Raw genomic sequence first — 22758 nt, forward strand, 5'->3', positions numbered from 1 at the left:
GCGGTGGCTCTGCTGGGGGACGGGGACGGGCGGGGCCCTGTGATGTTCACCGCAATCCTTAAGCGCCGGCCCGCCCAGAGACGGCATCTCGGAGCCCCCGGGACGGCCCCGTGGGGCGCGTGCTCCTGCTCAACTCTGGCCCCGGGCGAGAGGGTCGCGCCGGACCACACAGAGGCAGGTGGGTGCGGCTGTGTGCCAATAAAACTTTATTTATAAAAACAGGCACAGGGCTGTGGGTCGCAGTTCGCTGACCCCCGCCTTGGAGCAACAAGGCGGGGGGTGGGGGGGGTGGGGGGAGGCGCCTGGCCCCGGGCGAGACGCTGGAACAGGGGCCCCGACCCCGGACGACCCAGCCGCTAGAGCTCCGGAGGACAAGACCAGCTCTGTCCTGTTTGACCCGCTCGGCGCTGGATCGGGGCGGCAACCGGCCTCCTCGTCAGCACTGCCTGGGGTGTCGCCGGGACGGCCGCAGCCGCGTCCCCCCCGCCCCCCCCCCCCCCCGCCCCCCGTCCCCAACCTCGGAGAGGGCTCTGCTCTGCTCTTCTGGGCTTTTCCTTAGATGGTCAGAAGACGGGAGGAGGCCACGGTCCTTCCCGGCCGGGACGGGAGCTTGGGCCACCCACGGAGCTCACGGGGGTTATTTCCGCGACGGGGGGAACGTACAGGGGGCTTCATGCAGAAGAGGTGGCCGGCCCGGCGGCCTGGACAGGAATACCGTAGAAAAGGCACGTGATTCCGAGGTGGGCTTGGCTTCGGGGTCTGTGCTCCTGCTGGGCCGGCCGGTCCCCGGCACCTGCCTCCGGAGTGCACAGGGGGCCCCCGCGGTCCCAGGGACGCGGCCCAGCAGGCAGCCCGACGCCCTCCCCGGGTCCTCGGGGTCTGCATCCGGGAGGGCACAGGGCGGGGCTGGCGGTCAGTGTCGCCCACGCTTGAGCCAGCTCCTGATGGTCCACTTCTGCCCCGAGCATCTCTGTACCACCAGCCGCAGCCCGAAGTTGGCGTCCTTGGACATTTCCACCTCCAGGCACCTGCCTGTGTCTCGACTCACGATAGGGCCGCTCTGCCAGGAGGGAAGACAGGTCAGCACGGACGCCCAGGGGGCCCGTCCTGAGAGCACCTCGGGAGTGGGGCGCTGACCGGCCCCATACAGGTCACTGCATGGCCACCCAAGACTCTGGGGTCTGTTTCCCATTCCTCTGTCCCCTCCTGCTCCTCTGTCCCCTCCTGGTCCCTCTGTCCCCCCGCCTCCAATCCCTCTGGTCCCTCTGACCCCTCCACCTCTATGTCCCCTCCTGCTCCTCTGTCCCCTCCTGCTCCCTCTGTCTCCCCACCTCCAATCCCTCTGGTCCCTCTGACCCCCCACCTCTCTGTTCCCCCCCATCCCTCTGTCCCCTCCTGGTCCCTCTGTCCCCTCCTGGTCCTCTGTCCTCAGGCATCTTCACCCTATCAGCTGTGTCACCTGCCTGCCTTGCTCCTGGGGTCCAAGGAGTGACTAGCACAATGGAGACAGGGCCCCTGAGACAGGGGGCTCCCCCAAGTGCGTCCCCACTGCCTGGCATATCCAATCTGCCCACAGGTCACCCACACAGGCCCTCTGGTCTCCCAGACATCAAGGACCCCGGCCCAAGCCTGAGGACCTCAGGATTGTACACTGTGTTTTCCGCTCTTTTCCATACAGCTCCTTCTCGCCATCCCGACCCCAAACCCAGCCTCCTGGGGACCTCTGACCCTTGCTGGCTCCGCCCCTGAAACCGTGACAGCTCACCCCTGCAGCCCCTCCGGTCACTGAAAGTCCCAGTCCCCGAGGCCCAGGGCAGGGCTGCCAAGGGTGTTTATTTGTCACAGGGCTGCCTGGTGGGAGCGGAGGCAGGGAGTGTATGGGGTTGGGGTGGGGGACGAGACCAGGGATGTCCCCTGGAAGATGCCTGCTGTCAGGTGGGAGAGCCCGGGGCAGGGCGGTGGCGGGGCTGGGAGTGGCTCCCCGGGCCCAGAGCCTGGCTACCAAGTACCAAGGGCAGAGAGTTCTAGAGAAACAGGTCAGACGCACCAGGCCCTTGCCCCCAGGACCTGGCGCTGTGGCCCGAGGGTCCGAGCAGATGTGAGTGGTGAAGACAGGAGAAGCCAGAGCAGGGTGCCCTCGACCGACCAGGGGACAGGTTTGGAGACCGGGAGGCCAGACAGCGGGCTAAGGGAAGAGAGGTGTGGCCACAAGCCCAGGAGAGGCTGGAGAGGCAGGAAGGAGCCCCCAGGGCCCTCGGCACCTGACCTCAGACTCGAGAGCATGCACATCTGGGGCGTTCAGCCGCCAGGGGAGACGGCAGAGATTTAGGACACAAATGGCTTTGAGGGAGAGGGGTCGGGGGCACTCAGCAGGGCTGGAGGGAGGCGGGGTCTCCAGCGAGTCCCAAGAGGGCGAGTCCTGGGCTGATGTGGGTGGAAACCTGGACGCCAGAGAAGGGCGTGCGGTGTTTGGATGGACGCATGTGGGGTGCAGGGGGAGCAGGGGGCACAGAGGGCAGGAGGGGCTGGGGAGAGGGCCACACCGTGGAAGGCAGCCGGACAGAAGTGCCAGCGGGATTCGGCCCAGAGCCGCCCGGGGCTGGGAGGCCCCCTCCTGCCCCTCCTGCCCCTCCCCTGGGGGCCAGCTGCCCGCGGCTGTCGTTCTGGGCCAGGCAGCATCCCAGCCGGTGGCTGCTGTCGGGGAGGGGCCTGGGCCGGGGTCCCCGGGGCTGGGGGGGGCGGGAGTCTAGGCTGCTGCACCAGGCAGGGAGGCCGCCACTGACTCGTCCGCCCCATATGTTCTCGGGGCTGGAAATTCTAAGCCAGGGCCCAGCAGGGGCTGATTTCGGCAGGGAGTCCAGCCTGGCCCCGCTTGGCCAGGAGCTGCCCTGAGGGCTTCCCGGTGGCGGTCACACCCCGTACCCTCCGGGAGGCCAGAGGAGGCGGGAGCTTGGGCAGCCACAGTGCTGTGACCAGACCGGCGGGCCCCTCCCTGGCTGTGTGGCCAGAGGTAGGTCACCAGGGGGCGTGGACCCGGGAGTGGCCAATCCAGGACCCCTGTGCCCTCACAGCTCCTCCCCCGCACCCGGGCCCCGGGGGGTGCCCAGTGCCCTGCCGACCTGGGTGAAGTCCCACAGCCGCTGCGCTGGCCGGGCCACGTCCTCACACGTTTTCAGGGCGGGCACGCGGCTCCTGCCGTCGTCCACCAGGCACTTGGAGTCGGGCAGGAAGGCGGTGGAGCCCAGGGGGCCCAGCTGCAGCAAGCCCCCAGCGCTGTAGCGCACCAGCTGCGGGAGGACCGCGGGGACGGGCTGGGTGTCGGGGAAGGCGGGGGGCGGGCACCGGACGAGCCAGACGCCCCGCTCCCCTGCCCCCCCCCCCCCCCGCCCCGTTCCTTCCACCCACGCCCCCCGCACGACTGCCTCGGGCCCCCTTCCAGAACTGTGCTCGGCCCTCAGCTTCCCGGGGCCCCTCTCTCGGCCCAGAGGAGGGAAGCTCACACGTGCCCTCAGGGCGCACCATCTGCCCAGAACCACCAGGGGGTGAACGTTCACTTCCGCGTGGGGAGCGGCCCCAAGTTCACGTGCGCCTGGGTCCCACTTGTTCGCCAAACACCACGAAAGTGACAACCAAACCCTCAGGCCGGGAGCCAGTTCATAGATGCCTGGCATTCCTCAGCCGTGCGGCCTTGGGCAAGTCACGTCACCTCCCTGCCTCCGCGTCCTCGTCTGTACACAGGAGGTCGTGACAGCACCTGCCTGGCTGGGCTACCGGAAGGATCCAGGGGGCACGACACAAAAGTGCTTCAAAAGCAGCTCACGCTCAGTCAACAAGCGGGTGCTACGGCTGCGTCTCTCTCCCCTCCCTGCCCCGTCTCTTCCCCCTCATGCGTGAGCACGTGCACATACAGGCACATGTGTGGACACGCACAACGCACACACATCTATGCATGCACGTGCACACATGCACACACACACCCACGTATACGCATGTACACGCATATACACACGTGTACACACGCACACGCATGCACGCACGCACCCACACGCATACACACGTGACGCACCCATGAATACACACACATGCACACACGTACACGTGCACAACACACTCATGCATGCACATGCACACATGCACACACGTGTACATACGCACACACCCATGCGCACGCATGCACGCACCCACCCATGTACACACACGTGACACACCCATGAATACACACACGTGTACACACACACCCAACCATGTGCACACGCCCATGTGTACACACATGCACACATACACATGTACACACGCACACACCCGCGCTCGTGCATGCACACGCACATATGCACACACGTACACACACGCACCCATGCACATGCACGCACCCACACGCGTACACATGTGATGCACCCATGAACACACGTGCACACACGTACGCGCACACACTCGTGCATGCACACGCACATATGCACACATGTACACACACCCATGCACACGCACCGCCTGAATGCACTGCGGCCCCCCCCCCCCCCGAAGGCTGTATTTTCCGGCACAATCTTATGGAACGCAAGCTGTAATGCTGTCTCCCGCCCCGCACGCTCCGTAGCTGTGACTTTGACCCCTCCTGTTAAGGGTGGGGACCTAAAGTCTCCCTGGCTCTTTCTGGGGAGCGAGTGGACACCACGGACGTGCGGTCTGACTCCTGAGGCTGGGTGTAAACGGTCGTGACGCCCCTGTTCTCCTGGGGTGCTTGCCCTGGGAACCAGCAGCCTGGGGAGAGGCCACGTGGGGAGGCTCCGAGGTCCTCCTGAGCTGACGGCCGGGCGAGCGCCGCCCCAGAAGGGGATCCTGCAGCCCCGCCATGGCCTGGCTGGTGCTGTGCGAGCCCAACGGCATGTGTGAGCCCCGCCAGGAGGGTCGTGGGGGCCACGTCGTTTATGGTGTCCCCTCTCATGCCGCAGGACTTGCTGGGGAAAACTTTGGTCCACTGATCCCCTCCGGTGGCTCCTCGTCGGGCGTGTTCAGAGACGCCCACCGGGACGTGGCCCCTCACATCGGGCGCCAGCCGGAGAACAGGCCAGCGGGCGGATTTCCTCCTGGAGGCCACGCCTGCCTCCCGGTGGGTGACGAAGCTGCAGGAGGCGGCCGGGGGCACCCACGCTCTCCGCTCCAGTGCCACAGCCCGCCACGAACCACCGGGGGCCTCGTGGACACGACAGCTTCTCGCTGCCCAGGCCGGCACGGGTCACCGCGAGGGTCCCCCGGACGACGTCCGAGAGCGTGGCTCAGACTCAGAGAGTGCCTTCGGGGGGGGAGCTGAGGGTCATTTGGGGAAAGCACCCTGGGGTCTGGCTGAAATAGCAGGAACATGCACCAAACAGAAGCACTGCCTTCGCCAGCAGCGGGTCCCCTCGGGGCCAGAATCCCCGGGCTCTCCGCCGGGGCCGCCTCGTCCGCATCCCCAGACCTGCCCCTGTGCCGCCTGGTGCCGCCGGCCCGGGCGCTGGGCGTCGGTGTGCACGTTGCTAAGTCCCCCCAGGTGATTCGGGCTGGAGCCCGGGCCGAAGATCACGTGGGAGGAGCTCAGCCGGTAAGGACCAGTGGGGACCGTGACACCTCCCCGGTTCTGCCCACGCCGCGGTCCGCACAACAGCCCCGACAGGTCAAGTACCTTTAGGGTCCCATCTGCTGGATGGGGAAACTGAGGCGAGGGAGGTGACGTGACTCGCCCAGGGCTTGTTTGGCTCCAAAAGCCCTGGTCTCGGTGCACCTGGGGCAGGGGGTTCCCTGAGGGTCTCCGCGCTGCCCGAAGCCTGGACCCAGCCTGCCGCGACCCGCCCCTCCTGCACGCACCTCCCCCCGTCGTGGGGTGCAGCCGCCCCTCGCACCTGAGAGGACATCCCGTGGCAGGGGTAGAGGATCGCGTGGTCGTCGTCTTCCGCTCCCTGGTCCAGGCAGTAGCCACTGGCTTTGCTGTTTCTCACCTACAACCAGAAACCGAAGGAGAAACCCCATTGTTGGGGGGTCCCAAAGGCCAGCGCGAGGCCGCCCCCCCCCTCCCCAAGGGGCAGAGAAGTCTGCTCTGCCGGAGAACGTGAGCTCCAGGAACAGACAGGCCAGCCCGCACCGTCCACCCGGGCACCCTTCTCGCCGCGCACTGAGCGCGAGCCCAGGGTCAGAGGGCGCGCGCTCCTCCCACACGGGGCCCGGGTCCCCCCGGAGCGGCAGACGCCCCGACTGAAGGGAGACCGCCCTCCCCGCCAGCACAGACCAGGGTGACGGGACGGGGACACGGCGTCCTCTCGCCAGCTGTACAGAGCTGCGTGTGCTGGTGCAGGCGAGGGCCCGTGCGGCGGGCGCGTGGACCCACGTGTGTGTTCTGTTTGCACTTACGTGCGTGCTCTGTGCATCCGAGCCCGGCTACGTGCGTGTGGATGCATCGGCCGGCACATCTCCGTGGTCAGGGAGCACCCGCTCGCCTGACATTTTGTGTCAGCGAGTATCGTGCGTCTCCGTGAGCGCAGGCGGGCACCTTTGGGCGTGTGCCCCCGAGGGAAGGTGTGTCAGTAGCTCGCTGTGTGTGCACGTGAGCCAGACTGTGTGCAAACGTACCCTTTCAGGTCTCGCGCACGTACACATACGAGTGTGCAGACGCTAATGCACTCAGGGGTCCGCGCTCGTGCACGTGGATGTGTGTCCACACACACGTGTGGATGTGTCTGTGCACACGTGCGTGTGTGCACGTGCCCCCGTGTCTACCCTGTGTGCTTCCGTACGCGTGCGTACCCGCGTGAGTCTGGGCTCTGACACTGCTCCGCGCACACGTGCACGAGAACCCGTCTGGGCACCGTGCTGGCTGGTGGCGGGCACGTGGGCGCGCGTCCGGGCGGGGAGCCTGCCCGACCCGCCCGCGTGGGGCCCCCCAGCTGGAGGCGGTACCTCTCCGTACGTGAGGGTGTCGTTGTAGGTCCGCATCTCCGGGTACACGTTCTCTAGGTACCACTTGAAGCTGCGGCATTTCAGCCTCTGGCGAAGCGCCAGCCGCTCAGACACGTCCCCGAAGTCCACCCCTGGGTTCTGCAAGGTGGGAAGCGAGGCGGGAGCTGGCCGCGTCCCCCCGCCCCCCGGCCTGTGACAGACAGGGGAGCAGCCCCACCCCTCAGGGCTTGACCGGCGGCGGCCCCCGGCCCTCCCAGGACCCGTGCTGGCCCGGCTGTTCCCGAAGGGGAGGGCCTGGCCTGTCCTGCCTGCTGGAGACCAGCCCCGGCCTGACAGACGGCCACAGGCCGTGCGCTGGCTCGTCCCCACGGCCCCCACGCCCGCCCCCTGCGAGACGACCTCTGAGCCCTCGGATCATCCCGCCTGTCACCGAGCGTCTGCCTGGGGTTTGGGCCCGAGAGTCTATGCCGCAGGGCGATCTCTGTGGGGCTTTGGGCCGTGGTGGGGTATCAGTGTGACCTACGGACTACGGTCAGGCATGTGGAGGCTGGCTCCTGCATGGACAAGCCCCAGGCTTGGGTTGGTGTCCCTGGTTGTTGACCCGCCATGCATACCGCCACACGGCGTGGCTGGGAGAGGTATGTGCTGTCTACACGAGCCCTGCCTGGGACTCTGTGTTCTCTCGCTGTAAGAAACCATAGGCTGAGCAGCACAGCTTTTTGGAGTTCTGGGTCCTTCTGGCCGAACGTCGAAGCTGAGGGTGGCCTTGGGGCCCCCGACACCGTGACAGGCACCGAGCCCTCTGTGAGTGGGTCTGGGAGAGTGCCTTCCCAGGCCAGGGTGCCCGGGGCTCCAATGCCAGCCAAGCCCGGCGGGGAGGTCGCTGCCCAGGGAGAGCCCCTCTCCCTCCTCCACGTGGTGGCCGTGGCCACAGAGGAGCCCCTCACAGCCTTCACACGAGCAGCAGGTGAGTCCGGGCAGGGGGCGGGGAGCGCGGGGCTACAATGAGACAGGGGAGGGCATCTGCCAGCCTCTGGTCCGGAGCCGTGGACCCCGCACTCACGTGGCCTGCAGGCCCCATGGTGACAACGCCCAGGTTCCCTTTTGAGGGGTGATGGGGTGGTTTCCTGAATGGGGTCCCTTGGTGGAATATGAGGGTTCATAAGGAACTGTGTGCCCTCCTTCCATCTCTGATAAACGTGTGTGTGTTTCCATGGTGTCGCTCACGTGGCTGGAAACTACCGCTCGAGGAGCCTCCGTGCCCCCCACCCCCGTCCCCGCCTGGGACAGCGGCCTTGTGAGCAGGTGGCCCACCCTGGCCCTCCAGCAGCGTCACCCAGACTCTGGGCACGCCCTGTTGGTTTGGGAGGTTAGCTGGTGGCAGTGAGAAATGCACGTCTCAGAGATCGGTGGTGTTTCTGCAACTCGTGTTACGTAGCGGGCGTTCTACACGTGGGCAGATAATCACACACACACGTGTATACGTGGGTGCAGGCTCATGACTCGAGATATGGCGCTTACGGTGTGTTTTTCACAAAGCCGTGTCCGGGACGGGTGTCCCCAGGGCGCCCAGCCTCGCACCCTCCGGTGGCCGGGGAAGCCACACGCGAGTGAAGGCTGGTTCCACAGCCGATGCGCCAGGACCGGCGGCCTAGACATCGCCCCACGTGAGGGGCAGCCTCTGCTGGGTACCCACCCTCATTACTGTCACAGAGGCCGGGGAACCGGGTCTTCTGGGTTTTCAAGAGAAGCCAGAATACAGGCTATTTACGGGACTCGGTTGACCACAAAGTAAAAACAAACAGCAACCCCTAACTAGATGTGGGTCGAAACTGCAAGGACCAAAGAGACAGGAAGCAACCCAGGTATCCGTGGACGGTGTCCGTGGACAGAAGGACGGCTAAACCAACCGTGGTCCATCCATATGTGGAACGTGACCCGGCCACGGAAAGGAAGCACTGATACCCTGACACCCGCCACACGTGGACGGACCTGAGAACATGGTGCTCCGTGCAAGGAGCCAGACACAAGAGGAGAAGTGCCATGAGCCCCATTTACGGGAAGGAAGCGTCCGGAACAGGTAAATCCCGGGACAGAGCAGACGGCCGGGTGCTGAGGGCTGGGGGGCGGCAGACGGGGATTAGCTGCCTACCGGGTTCCGTGATTTTTTGGGGGACTAGGCAGGTGGGTGGTCGTGCGGCACTGTGGGTGTGTGCAAGGCCCCAGAACTGCGTGGTTTAAAAGGGCTAAAATGGAGGGGCGCCTGGGTGGCTCAGGCGGTTGAGCGTCTGATGAGACTTCGGCTCAGGTCATGATCTCGCGGTTTCTGAGTTCGAGCCCCGTGTCGGGCTCTGTGCTAACGGCTCGGAGCCTGGCGCCTGCTTGGGATTCTGTGTGTCCTTCTCTCTCTCTGACCCTCCCCCGCTCATGCTCTGTCTCTCTCTCTCTCTCAAAAATAAACACTAAAAAAAAAGGAAGAGTAGGGACACCTGGGTGGCTCAGTCGGTTCAGCGTCCGACCTCGGCTCAGGTCATGATCTCACAGTTCGTGGGTCCGAGCCCCGCCTCGGGCTCTGTGCTGACCGCTCGGAGCCTGGAACCTGTTTCGGATTCTGTGTCTCCCTCTCTCCCTCTCTCTGCCCCTCCCCCGCTCACGATCTGTCTCTCTCTCAGAAATAGTCATAAACAAAAGGCCGCAATGCAGACCCTATACCGCGTGTAACTGGCCACGAGAAAGCACAAGCAAACGGCATGCAGGGTGCAGTGGGGCGGGCGGCGAGCCGGGGCTGCGCGCGCTGCCAGAGCCCGCGTCCGGCGAGACCCCGTGCTTGTGCGTCTGCACGTGGGCCCCGGGTCCTTGCCGGCATCACCAAAGGGCGCGGCGAGGCTCGCTCGCAGCCGCCGGCCCCCCCCCCGCCCCGTCGCGCCCCGGCTTACGGTCATGGGGATGTTCCAGGCCATGTACACGTGGGACTTGAAGCTGTCCATCCACACCTCCGCTGCCCGCAGGGCGTTGCGCTTGGCGTAGTAGTCGATGTCGTTGTTGTAGGGCTTCTTGCTGCGCTCGATGTGGGCCACGCGGGAGCAGGGGAGCACCTCCATGCTGCCGCCACACTGCCACACCTGTGGGGACACAGCACGGCCGCCCGCGGGCCCGGGACCACGCTCCAGAGCCCGCTCCGGGGAGACGGCCTCCCCTTCTGGGTCTCCCACGACATTCGTCTCTCCTGCCCCCTGCCCCCCTGCCCTGTGCTTGCTCCGTGCGGGGGTGGGGGGGGGGCCTGGCCCTGGGGGCTTCAACACCAGCCGCTGCCCCCCCGCCAGAGGAACAAGCCCGCAATCCAGTCTGGAAAGAGCAGGCCAACCATCCAGATACCCTCGATCCGCGGTGCTGGCCTCGCAGACGCTGCCTCAAGCACCCCAGACGCACCCGGTCTCGGCCAAAGAAAGCGTCTTACAGCTGCTTCCCGGAGCGCAGGACTCCCTGAAGTCCCTAACTGTCCCCAAAGACCCTGACCCGCGGGCGCACCGTCCTCTCCTCGTCTGTCTCAGTGCACAGCCTGACCATCCAGACACCCTCTTGGGGCTGCCGCTCACTCACTACAGAGCCGAGCCCTCGTTTGGAGAAGGTGATGGGGGATCCCTGCCTCCTCCCCTGCCCGACTTTGCCTTCAGAAAGCAGGGGAAGGAGGGGGGACATCTCGCAGCTGAGGGTCCCCCTCCTGACACCCCACACGGCTGCAACAAGTCATGTCCGGGCAGGTGGGACGTCCTGTGTGTGGGGGGAGGCTGGGGGTTCCTCACGGGTTCCCAGCACGCGGCCAACAGTCTCCCCCTGCTGGGCTCCTAGCCCGCGGGGGACCCACGCTCTGCCCGCTGCACAGAGCCCAGCGGACAGAGCCAGCTCCTTCACGCTGACGGTGGGGACCCTGCCCCCAGCGCCTGGTCCTGGGAGGCTACAGGGCAGCAGGGAGGCTGGGGAGGCAGCTGGACGCCTGCTGAGCCAGGAATGTTCCAGAAGGCAAACACGGAAGCGCCACAGTGGGAGCCTGGCGGACCTGCAGGGACGGTGCCGTGATCCGTCCCCCCCCCCCCCCCCCCCGGGCCTTCTGCAGCCGCCATCACTGTGCATCTTGGAGGAGCCTCCGTGCCTCAGCTGGCCCCTGGTGCTCCTGGGGCTCCCTGCCCCCACCTGTCTCTCCACTGCTCTCCCCACGGCCCCAGGGTCTTTGCCCCTGCCCGAAAGCCTGTGCTCAGATGCCTCCTCTTTGTGGTCCCCTCCTCACTCTCTGATGTGACGCTGCAGCCCCTTGGTCCCGTCACCCCTGGTCTGTCTGTCCCTCTGCGGCCTGCGCTCCGGGACCACGGCCCCACCCGCTGCACTCAGAACAAAACAGGCGCGTGGTCAGCGCTCAGCGCAGGCTGTTCGATGGATGAATGAATTCACGTTCAGGAATCTGTTAGCAACCGCCAGACCTGCCCAGCAGAACTTTCTGCGGGGACGGGCGTGTTCTAGATCTGGACCGCCGAAAGGTGAGCCACGGCTGCGCCCGGCCACTGAGCCCTTGAAACGTGTGCGGCTGGTGCGGCCACCTTGGATGGCGCGGCCGCAGGACAGGATGGCGGGAAAGGCCCGCTCAGTCTGGTTCAGTGGCCTCAAGCCTTAGTTACGTGAGGGCGGCTGGACACAGACTGTCGTACGCGGGGCTTTGTGGGCGAGCTCAGGGCCCCTTCGGACCCCCGTCTTTCCTGGGCAACATTCGGCCACGGTCTGTCTCCTCCGCTCAGAAAGGCGAGAGCGTTTCCGGACGGCGGGAGCTGGGGTCATTCTCCCCGTCCTCCGGGCTGGGCCCCACAGGGTGCTCAGGGTTGGGGGGCGAGGGCCGCAGGTGCCTGAGGTTAAGGGGGCATCTGCAACCTTCCCCAAGCCGCTGGACGCGTAGGCACACGCCTGCCTGGCATCCCAACCGCACGTGGGCTCAGGGATTTCGGGGTGGAGGGGGGACATCCCCACTCGCTCTGCAAGCACCCCAACGGTGGAGGAAAGGACAAACGCCCACCGACCAGGCCTCACCCACGTCGGCGTGCTGGCGCACACCCCCCATCCCGGAGCCCGGCCGTCAAATCTCTTCTCTGCACTGGAGCCGCCGACGACCCCACCGAGGGCGGAGACCGTCGCCCGAGCCCCCGGGTGCGTGATTTGCACACACCAGAGGGGGGCGGAGCGGCCGAGCGCCGGGTCCCAGCTCGGGCCCCAGGACACCCTGCTCGGGCCTCAGCTCCCTGTGCCCTGGCCATCGCCACGAGGACGAGCCGGGGCCGGCCCTCCGGAGAGGGCGTGGTCGGCCCACAGCTTCGCGGGCTAAGGAAATGGCTCCTAAGCCGCAGAGTCCGAAGGGAGGCTCCCAGCCGCGAGGTACCTGATGCAGCTGCGAGGGGCGGCTGCACGCGGGGGCAACGCAGCAAACCCTAGTCAACACCTGCTGCCCAGGACAGGCCCCGTTCACGCCCGCTGACCTGGCGTCCTGGCCCACGGCAACCCTCGAGGGCGTCCCGGTGGACGACGAAGCACGCGGTCGCCTTGCTCTTGTCGGAGGCCTGCGCGCCCGTCACACCGGTAGGTGTGCGTGCGAGAGAGGGCTGCACCGAGGGGCCGTCCGCCTCCCCCACAAACACCCCCGGGGACATCGCCTGCAGGCCCCAGCGAATGACACGCTCCCCTGTGCCGAGTGGAGGCAGCGAAGGCCGCCGTGGGGGGTGAAACCCCCCCGGGAGCCTCGCCCACGCCCCCAAACCAGGACACAGCGACAGGAAGTAGGCAGGTGAGCTCGCCCGGGGTTCTGGGCGTCACCGGATGGACAGCTGCTGTGCGGGGCAGGAGCCAGGTAGGGCCGGCGGGGGCACTTCTACGTGGAGGTGACGGGGCCAAGGCTCCGGTGACATCATGGACCCCACTTTCCCACTCCCCTGTAGCTAGGGGAGGCCGTGCCAGACAGTTCTGGCCATCGAGACGAGAGCAGAGGTCTTGGGGTGGGGCTTGTAGGAAAGCTACGGCTTACCCTGATTAGAAAAAAAAGAAACAGACTCAGCTGCAGGGCCCTTTGCCCTTCTTTCTGGATACGGACGTGAGGTCTGGAGGAGTGGCAGCCACTCTGTGGCCGGGAGGCAACCATCGTGAGGCTCAGGGTCTATACAGCAGGGCCGGCCGGCCGGCGGAAAGTTAGAGCCGTCAGCTCCGTGCTTCGTGAGAGAGGCGGAGCCCCCCATCTGCTCAAGCCTCTGTTGGTGGGGATCCTGTCGCTGTGTTCCTGACTGAGGAGGCTGGACTAGGTGGTGCCGGGAGGACAGAAAGCCCAACGACCCCGTGTCAGTGCGGCGCAGGGTTAATTCCGGTGGAAACAGGGGCGGAGGCACCGAGAGGTCAGGAGACGGGCCCGGGGTCACGCGGCCGGCTCGTGGTGCGCAGGCAGCCTGGGCTGTTGCGTGAACCCCTCTCAGCCCGGAGGCGCCACGGATCTGAGTCACACCCGCCTGTGCCTCAACCGGTAATTATCTCCGTCAACCCCATCAACTGCCCCCCACACAGAACAGCAGACGCAAAGGGGGGACCAGGCGTCAGGTCGGCAGGCAGCCGTGCAGAGGGAAGGAGCGCGGGGCGGGGGGACCTCAACCCCCTGGATCCCAGCTCCTCGGACGTCCTGCCGGTGCCAGAGGGCGCGTGGTCACCGTGGAGCGGACGGACCGTCCCCGCCGTGGCGGCGCACCGTGGGCCTGCGGGGCTGGGACTGAGACCCGCCGCGGCCTGGCCGCCACGTCTGCCGTGGGCCGGCGCTCTCAGAACGTTGGGAAGCCAGGAGCCGCCTGCGCGATTCCCCGGTGCCTCCTCGCCCCCCGAGCACAGTCACCTCCGGGGGCTTCGCCCGCGTCCACGCGGCTGCGGGAGAGGAGCGTGCCCCACAGCAGTTTCCGGAGACGCCCTCTGGACCCTGAGCTCATTCGAGGTGCCAGGAGCGCGGCCCCAGCCCTCAGGGCCCTAGGCTTCTCGGCCAGCCCGCCCACCTTCACCCGCGCTGAGCTGTCCCCGTGCAGTGAGGCCGTCGGCCCAGCACGAGGAGCACCGCCTCCGGAGAGCGGCTGTCACCTGCCCTGTGCTCTCGGTCAGAGTCTCGGGGGCCTCACGCCCGTCCACTACGCCACGCACGCCCACGTGCACACGTGCATGCTCAGCCCTCAGTCCCTCCCGTCTGTGACAGCCCCCTGATGGAACGGGCCGCGGTTCCACGGGGCCGCCCTCCTGCCCCGTGGCGAGGCCACTCCGGAGGCCACGGGGCCTCCGCTCTCCAGGCGGGGCGGGAGCCCCGTGCCGACGCATCCGGAGGCCCCCCGCAGACCCGTGTGCTCTCAAGGCTTTCTGTGTCAGCTCCACGCAGCATCGCTGTGGCCTCCGTGGGGGAGTGGGGGCCCCTGACTCACAGTTCACCCCGCGGGCCTCACCACCTCCCTGGGAAGACCCACCGAAAACGTCGGTTGCAGGCGGAGAGGCCCCCGTGGCCAGCTTTGGCCACGCTGGACGGCTGGGGTACAGCGGGAGGGGGCCCATGGAGGGCGTCCATGGAGGGCGTCCACGGAGGACTGCCCGGGGTCGAGACAGGCAGAGCACACGTGGCTCCTGGGTGCTCAGCATGGCCTGGGCCACGAGCAGTGTGGACGGTCGGGCTCTCCTTCATCAGTGTCTGCATCACAACGTCTGAGAAGCACCTTGCGGAGATCGGCGTGGGCGGGGTGGGGGGCGGGGCGGCCACTGTGTCGGCCACGCTCCCACCCACGGCTTGGGCACTCCCGACCCCTTCAAACAGATGCTGGCCCCGAAACCAGGCCAGCCCAGCAGCCCCGAAGTTCAGGGACAGGCCGGGCCGTGGGTGGGGCTGGGGACACACCGGTCCCAGGACTGTTCAGAAGGGAGGGCTGCTCCAACGGGGTGTGGGGAAGAGGGGGTTGATTCTGGAGTGCTCAGATGTTCGTGGCCGTGACAGGCTCGTTCAGAAGGGGGCCGGTCCTGCGCCGCGTGGACGAGGCGGGTGGGGAGACCGGTCCCTGATTCTGTTGCTGTGGAGGGAAAAGCCAGGCCTGTGTGTGAACCTTGCCTGCTGGTTTTCTGTGTCTGATGACGTGACTCCTGGGCCTTACTGTCCTCAGGGTGGAGGGACCGTCCTCCTGGACTAGCCGATTCCCAGGGGCAGCAGACAGCCTGCCTGAGGGGCTCCCTTGGCGTGCAAACCACCCGGCCCAGGACAGCCTCCGGCCCAGCCTCCTGCACTCTGGCCTCCTGGCCCCGAATGCCCCCCATGGCCTGGCTGCCCCACCTCTGGGACCCCGAGGAACACCCTCTCCTCAGAGGCAGCCGGGCCCTGACCTGCCGGCCTTACCACACCCGAAGGCCGGCAGCCGGCCGGGGGCTCAGACAGCGGGGCCTCAGGCCCGTTCCTCAGGCGGTCGCCTCACACAGGCCCCACTGTCGTCCCACAGCTGGGGTGAGGAAGGTTCCAGCCTCTTGCAAAATCAGAGTGTGCTGCTTTGAGGGTGAAGACGTGGGCCGTGGAGGGGCCCACCCCTGGGGCGTCCTCGCCTGGCTCTCTGGTCCAGCCCACGAGAAGCACACTCGGGAGAAAATGCTGCACAGATGCCCTGGGCCTTGCAGGCCCGACGGGGCCCACGTCTTCCAGCCACTTTGGCAGAACAGAGGTAACGAGGTTTCATCCGCGACCTGTCCAGGGTCCTCATCTCTTACTCGTGGGATTTGCGGGTGGCACAGCACAGGCTTCCAGGGACAAAATAATTCCTTGCTCTGGGTGGCATTCCCGTGCGTGCAGACGCAGTCAGTGTGTAAATTAAGGCTCCGTGGAATGCGTTCCCGGGCTCTCTGATGTGACTTCAGGCAGGAAGGACTTTCTGAGCACGGTCCTCAGCTCCCGGTGACACTGTTTCTTTAGTAGCCGCCTTGACTGAGACTGTTCGATAAGCCCACCTAAGGAGACACCCTTCCCCACCCACCTGGCCATCCCCATCCATTTGTTCACCTGCCCTCCCATGCATCCACCCACCCACCCACCTGAACACCCATCCACCCGTCCACCCCTCCCTCTCTCCCTCCCTCCATCCATCCATTCACCCACCTATACACTCATCCATCCAACTCTCCATCCATCCCTCCATCCATCCATCCATCCATCCACCTGTACACCCATCCACCCATCCCTCCCTCCCTCCATCCATCCATCCGTCTGTCCATCCCTCCCTCCATCCATCCGTCTGTCCATCTGTCCATCCACCCATCCCTCCCTTCATCCATCCATCTACTCACCCACCTACACACTCATCCATCCATCTCTCCATCCTTCCATCCATCCACCCACCCACCTGTCCGTCCATCCATCCGTCCGTCCATCCACCCGTCAGTCCACCTGTCTGTCCACCCATCCCCCACCCGTCCATCTGCATCAGTCTCTACAACCAGCCTGACTATCCAGGCACTATGCAGAGCTCTCTTTCTAAGACAAGGGGGTCAGAACGAGATGTCCACGCCTGGCCTCCTCGCTGAGGCCTTCAGACAAGAGGCTGGAAGCCCCAGAGGCTCAGCTGAGACCCAGCCTCACAGGCCATCTCACCTGGTGCAAACCCAGCAGGTGCCCGGCCACCGTCTTCCTTTCGGGCAGCGCACAATTTCCCCCTTGAACAAGCAACCACTTGTAGTCACTCAGGAGACAACTGGGCGTAGGACTTTTAGAGATTTCGCATCTGAACCTACTTTACAAGATTTACAATCAGCTCGGTGCCCCCCCCCCTCCAACGCCAGCCCGGGTCCAGTGCTGCTGCCTCTCTCTTGTCCCACGAACCCCTCGCTCTGCAGGAACGATCCAGCTCCAGGGGCAGAACAGACTGGGTTTAGCTTTGGAAAGGCATCTCCCAGGGCTCAGCTGGGCTCAACGCATGCATTTCTGACAAGCAAACGTCTCTCCCTGGGACGGTCTGTGCACACACACATATGCTTTCAAACAGCTGCTTCCCCGCTCCGTTCCCTGCGTCAGACCCACAGACACTCCGAGTGGGGCTTTCGTTCCAAGCTCCTGCCGCTTGTTTCCGTGAACGTGTCGAACGCCTCAAACAAACAAGAGAGAAAAAATAGCTTCCTTCCTTCTAAACGAGTGGTTCTCAAAGTGTGGTCACAGGACCAGCAGCAGCGTCACCTGGGGCGCCCCAGAAATGCAGGTGGCCGTCGGCTCCAGACCTGACCTGCGGAGTCAGAGGCTCTGGGGCCAGCCCCGCGACCTGTACTTTAACAAGCCCTCCGGGGGGTCCCGACGTGTGCCGGGGTCCGGGGGCGGCTGCGCGAAGTGCGCGAGGCCTCTGTGCCCGCCTCCGCCCTCTGACCACCTTGCACACTTGGTGTCACCGTGTGGCCCAGTAGCCCCGTCCCTCGGACGCCACCCGAGGCTGCGGCTGTGTGGTCCTGCACTTCCTGTCCTCGAGCGGAGGTGAGGCTATACCTCTTAGGTGATGGCCCCCGCGCGCCAAGCCCCCTGCAGCTGGACGAAGTGATGGAGGGCTCTGGTCAATACCACGGACGTGGGACTCTTCCCTGTCCGCTCTGGACACGCGGAAATGGTGGGTAGGCTGCTTAGGAGTTAAAAGCATCCGTGGAAAACCACAGTTAGCTCCCCACCGCTCAGAAGGAGCAGAAGCCCGCCGGCCGGAGTGGGGCTGGCGCCACAGGGACAGGACCCTGAGCCTCCCGGAGGGCCGGGGACCGGGTGTGGGGCCTGGGGCCGGGCCGGGCGCCCCAACTGTGAGCGGAAGCTGACACACCGGCTCCGACTGCCCCCCGGGATGCAGCCAGACACGGTGAGAGACGAAGCAGAGACCGGAGCCGGCGACCGTGTGACGGGGGGAGTCTTGGGACGAAACCCCAGCCACCCAGTTTTGAGCGGAGGCCTGGGGTGGGGGTGGGGGCAGGCACGCAGAAATCTGCGACTCCCGTCCAGGGACGAGTGAGCGCGAAGGTGCCGTTCCCGCGAAAGAGAGATCTCCACACAAATGTACGGCGCACACGCGGAAAATCCAGTTCCGGAAGAGTCACCTACCAACCCAAGACGGGACTTCGGGAAAGAGAGAGAACGGGCGGGAAGGTCGTAAGCAGACGGGGAGGACTGACCACGAGGACTGTCGGAGCCGAAGGAAGGAGGGAGAGCGTCCATCGGGAGAGGAGAGGAGGTTACGAGTTACGGCCAACGGTCACAGAACAGCCACGTGTGAGAAGCGGAACACGCGGAGACACGACACGCGGTCGCGGAGATGAGAAACCACAGCTACGGAAGTGGCCTGGGTCGCTGTCTGGACACGGCCGGAGACACTGGTCCCTCACGGGGACGTGACTGAGCGGGGCACCCAGGAGGCGCGGCCCAGCGGCGAAGGGACGGGAAGTGGGGGGGCCTGTGCGCGCCCGGCAGCACCCCGACGTGGGGGGGCGGCCTTCCCGCCAGCGGTCAAGGGCGGAGGCGTTGGGGGGGGGGGTGAGGAGCCGCGGTCTGCCGTGTTAAAACAAAACAAGAAAGATGACGAAGATCCATCCCTCAGGGATTCAAGCCTTTGCTGTGGAAACGTGTCAGAAGCAGCTGCGGTCAGACAGCTTCTCGGACGGGCCAGAGACGAAGGGGGACAGGCGTGCTCACGAACGTCCTGTCTGCGAGGGGCCGCGTCTGCATCACACGGTGCAGGTTAAGACCAGCTGGAAGACCAGGAACGCCGTGGAAAAAACGGGCAGCGGCCGAGCGTCCGTGCTCGTTAGCAACTGAAAAGACGCACAGTCAGTCAACACAGACGCTCCCTCCGTGTCTGCCTCGTTTGCCACAGGTAAAAATCACTCACTCAGATCCCGGGGCCCCGTAAGCCCTGGGCAGCTGTCTCTCGCACGCACCGCTGGTGAGAGGTCACACGCAGACACACGCACTCGCACACATGCGGAGCAGCGGGGCGCAGGGAGGGAGATCTGGCAAGTTCTACCAAAGCCACAGAAACACGAAGTCCGTCTGGCTCAGCAGGTCCACCTCTAGACAGTCCTCCGGAGGAAACCGCGACCGGAAGGCGCACACGGGGACACGGACCAGCGTGTGGCACAGAGCGGCGAGCCGGCGGCCGCGGACGGGGGCGTGAAGCCCGGTGGGCGCCGTCCTGACCCGCGGCCGCGGAGGACGGCCCCGGGAACGCCCCCCGCTAGTGCAAGGCACGGGGCCACGTCACGGGTGTGCGAGGACACGTGGGGACGATGCTCCCACGTGTGCGACGCGGCTCCGACGAGAATCACCCGGACTGCGGTCCGGTTTGCCCACCCCGGCGTTTTCTCTGATAAAAGCTGCTTTTACGCAGGAGAGGAGAGGGTGTTCCGAAACGCCTGCACAAACACGGGCGCTCACTGCCTGTCTGTTGTGTCAGGCACAAAGCCCCCCGGCCCTGAGTTAGGGTCACATCACGCCTGTGACAGATGGGGAAACTGAGGCTCGGAGAGAGGCCTGGCCAATGCACACAAGTCTCGAGGGGTCTTCCAGAGACCCCATGTGAGCAGTGGGGCTTTTCCACAAACATGTTCAAGAGGACAGGGGCGTCCCCCCGCCTGGAGGCCTGCTTCCTCCGTCCAGGGGGACCTTGCCCTGTGGGCTTCTGGGCATTGGGGGTGCGTCCCCCCATGACCACTACCTTGTCAGGCAGACCCGCCCACTTGTAACTAGGAGAAGCCCTTCCTGAAGGCGGCGGGACGGGGACCTCACCGCCTGCCCTCCCCTCTGCCCACCCCCTGCCCTCCCCTCTGCCCGCTGCCCCCTGGGGAAGGTCTAGGACCGGCCTGGAGACACCCCGCAGCCCTGTGACGCCTGACGGCAGAGCCCCCTGCCCCGAGCGTGGACGGCGTGGGCACACCTCCCTGGCGCCCTCTGCTGGGAGACACAGGAGCTCAGATAAATGCCCCGTGGGAAGACGTGGGGACACCCGCCCCACCCAGCCCCCAGACGGTTAACGCCGCCGCACCCCTCAAAGGGCCGGGCTTTGAAGGCGCACTGACGGCCCCCAGGGCTGAGGGGCCTTTCCTGTAACACCCTGGAGAAGTGGCGAGTCTGAGTTTCAAAACAGCAAAGCAAACGATTTCCGATTTCTGTTCCGCGGGAGGCTTTCCCAGCCCAGACCCAGGCTGCTGGATTCTGTCTTGACCTTTATTAACCAGATGGACGCGAAGGATTCATTTCCCCCTAACGGGCTCTCGCACTCTCCTCGTTAGGGGAAGAGCAGTCGGCATTTTTACAGTCACAGAAATATACCTTGGCCCCGGGACCCCAGAATTACTCCTCTAAGCGGGCGGAACCGATGACACGTGCTGCACGGCCACCCGTGCCAAGGACAGATCGGAAACAGCCGCGGCTGTGAGGTCCACCTGTGCGGGAAAGGCAGCAGAAAGGCTACGGGGCCACGGGGCCGCCTGCGGTCTCTGCCACGAGGGCCATGCTCCCGCCCCAGGGCCTTTGCACTTGCTGCCCCTCGGCTGGGAATGCCCTTCCCTGTAGCCGCACGGCTCGCTTCCTCTCCGCCTTTACGCCCGCTCGGACGTGGCCTCCCTTCCCTGATTGTCCCGTATAAAATGACAAGCCCCCATCCCTTCCCCGTGCATGGTTTTCTATGGGTGCCACACGCTGTCCCCGTTTAAGACCCGTGCGTGCTCTGTCCCCTGCGGAGCCCCCAGCATCTAGCGCGGCGTGGCAGACACCCGCGAGAAGTTGCTCAACAAACGAAGCGCTTGCTCTCTCTGCCGTGCCCCCCACCCCGGGCTCCAGCGTCTAGCACGCCCTCCCCTCCCCTCCCCTCCCCTCCCGGGGGCCTCCTGTGCCCACTCTACAGACGCACCGGCACTTACACTGGGTTGCGCACAGCAGGGAACGAGGCAGCCGCGGCCCCTGACTATTCCGGCGGGTCGGGGAGCGGGAGGCATCGGTGGGAGGCGGTGGGCAGAGCCAGAGCGTGTGAGGAAGAAAGCACCGTGGGGCTGAGACCAGGGTCCAGAAGCGGCAGGGGCTGGAAGGACTCCCCGCAGAGAGGGGCCAGCCTGGCTCGGCCACGGAAGGGGAGGGTGGGTGGGGGCACGTGGGGAGGGGTGCTGAGGGTCACGGGAGGGAGTTTGGGCTCGGCCCTCAGGGTGAGGGGGGGCCCCGGGGCTCCCTGGGCTTCTGAATGGAGTGGATAAGAAGGGGGACGGGGCGAGGCCAGGTCGGATGCGGGGCGCCAGGCAGCTGCCACAGACCCCCCCCCCCGCCCTTGGGCCGCCAGCACCTCCACGGGGACAGACCTCCCCCTCCCCCCAGCCGTCAGCACCTCTGCAGGCACAGACCGCCCCAGCCGCCAGCCTGCCCACGGTGGACGTCTGCTGTGGGGATACGGACGGAGGGCACCTGGTCACCCTGCGCCCGTCTCTGGCCCACGGTGGGTGGGTTTGTGGGGAGACCCTGCTCTGAGGTCCGGGACCGGCAGGCCCCCAGCCGGCGGCAGGGGTAGGCACAGGCGTAGGGCGTGACCCTGGCCCCCAGCACCGGGCCTCCCCGCCAGCCCCCTTTCACGTTCCGTCCTCCCCTCTCGTGTTCCCAGTGCCCCTCATCTTGCTGGGGCGTCTCTGCGTCCTGGCAAGCTACCTGAACCCCGTCGGCGACGAAAGTAACAACACGGATAAACGTGCGCGTCCACACTGGTGCCTGCCGCGCACCTGCACCCCGATCTACGCCCGTAGTTACCTCGTCCCCTCCCGCAGCGGACCGCACCCCCCCTCCCGCCCCCGCGTCTGCCCGAGTCCTCCCCGCACGGGCGGGACCCTGCCCAGCCCCCACTTTACGGAGCGGACACCAGGGACGTTGGGGTCCCAGCCGCGGTCACGGGGCCGGGGGGCCAAGCACAGAGGCTTCCTCCATCGCCACAGAGGCTCCTGTCTTCCTGCCACGGTAACGCCCCCCTGCGACGCCCTGTGGGCGTCACCACCAGTGAGAAGCCACCCAGGTGAGACCGTGCCCGTCCCTCCTCCGCCATCTGACCGTCAAAACCAGCAGTGGCTGCCGGCGGTTTCGGGGGGGCATGTCTCGCCCACGGGACTGGGGGTCTCCCAGGCTCCACCACCCCCCCCCCGTCTCCTTGTGTTTACCAAGCGTGCGCCCCGCTTCCGGATGCCCCCTCCCTGCGGGCGCTCACCACACGGGCCCAACATGCCCTCCGGCCTCTGCGGGGCGACCTGTTCCCGGCCGGGCGTCCCCGTGCCCCGGCCACCATGCTGTGTGGTGCTCTGTCCTCTGGGACAGTCCCCTCACGGGACTCTCCTCCTTTCCTGTTCTCTGACCTGCCTCATTCCCAGGGGGGACATCCCGTGCTGGTGTCCGAGACCCCGTGCGGTGACATCCAGGGACAGTGCTTCCCACCCTCGTGCCGAGTTCTTGCTCAGACGGGCCGGGCTCCCGGGGGCCACTGTCCATGCAGAACCTGGCTCCTGGCCTCTGGGGACCACAGCCTCAGGAGAACGCAGTCGCACTGCTGGGGGGAACCGGGCCTGCTCCCCCCCCCGCCCCCCCATCTCTCTGGGGGTATGGTTGTCTGCCCTCCCCGGCCCCTGTGGGCCCCTGAGCCTGTTTGTCCCTCCCTGTCCCGTCCCCCAGCCCACCTTCCACCCAACCCAACCAGCCCCACCGAAGCCAGGGTTCGGCTCCTGCCCGGGCCTCCTCCGGCCTCAGGCTGACATCCTCTGCCTGCCCCACTGGGCTTGTGG

General features: G+C 66.2%; 1 protein-coding gene across 3 annotated transcripts in view; it reads right to left on the reverse strand.

Moving 5' to 3' along the window:
- Nucleotides 1-319: 319 nt before the first annotated feature.
- The window catches only part of GALNT9 (polypeptide N-acetylgalactosaminyltransferase 9), a 104823-nt gene continuing 82384 nt past the window's right edge, over nucleotides 320-22758 (reverse strand). For all 3 annotated transcript variants that reach the window (XM_058691554.1, XM_058691553.1, XM_058691555.1), the window contains 5 exons: nucleotides 9861-10046; nucleotides 6925-7062; nucleotides 5874-5969; nucleotides 3120-3287; nucleotides 320-1060 (listed from right to left, as the gene is read on the reverse strand). In XM_058691554.1, the coding sequence (XP_058547537.1) occupies nucleotides 914-1060; nucleotides 3120-3287; nucleotides 5874-5969; nucleotides 6925-7062; nucleotides 9861-10046 (735 nt within the window). In that variant the 3' untranslated portion in view covers nucleotides 320-913. The remainder of the gene's footprint in view (nucleotides 1061-3119; nucleotides 3288-5873; nucleotides 5970-6924; nucleotides 7063-9860; nucleotides 10047-22758) is intronic.

Source organism: Neofelis nebulosa, chromosome 11, assembly GCF_028018385.1.
Source record: "Neofelis nebulosa isolate mNeoNeb1 chromosome 11, mNeoNeb1.pri, whole genome shotgun sequence".
Taxonomy (NCBI): domain Eukaryota; kingdom Metazoa; phylum Chordata; class Mammalia; order Carnivora; family Felidae; genus Neofelis; species Neofelis nebulosa.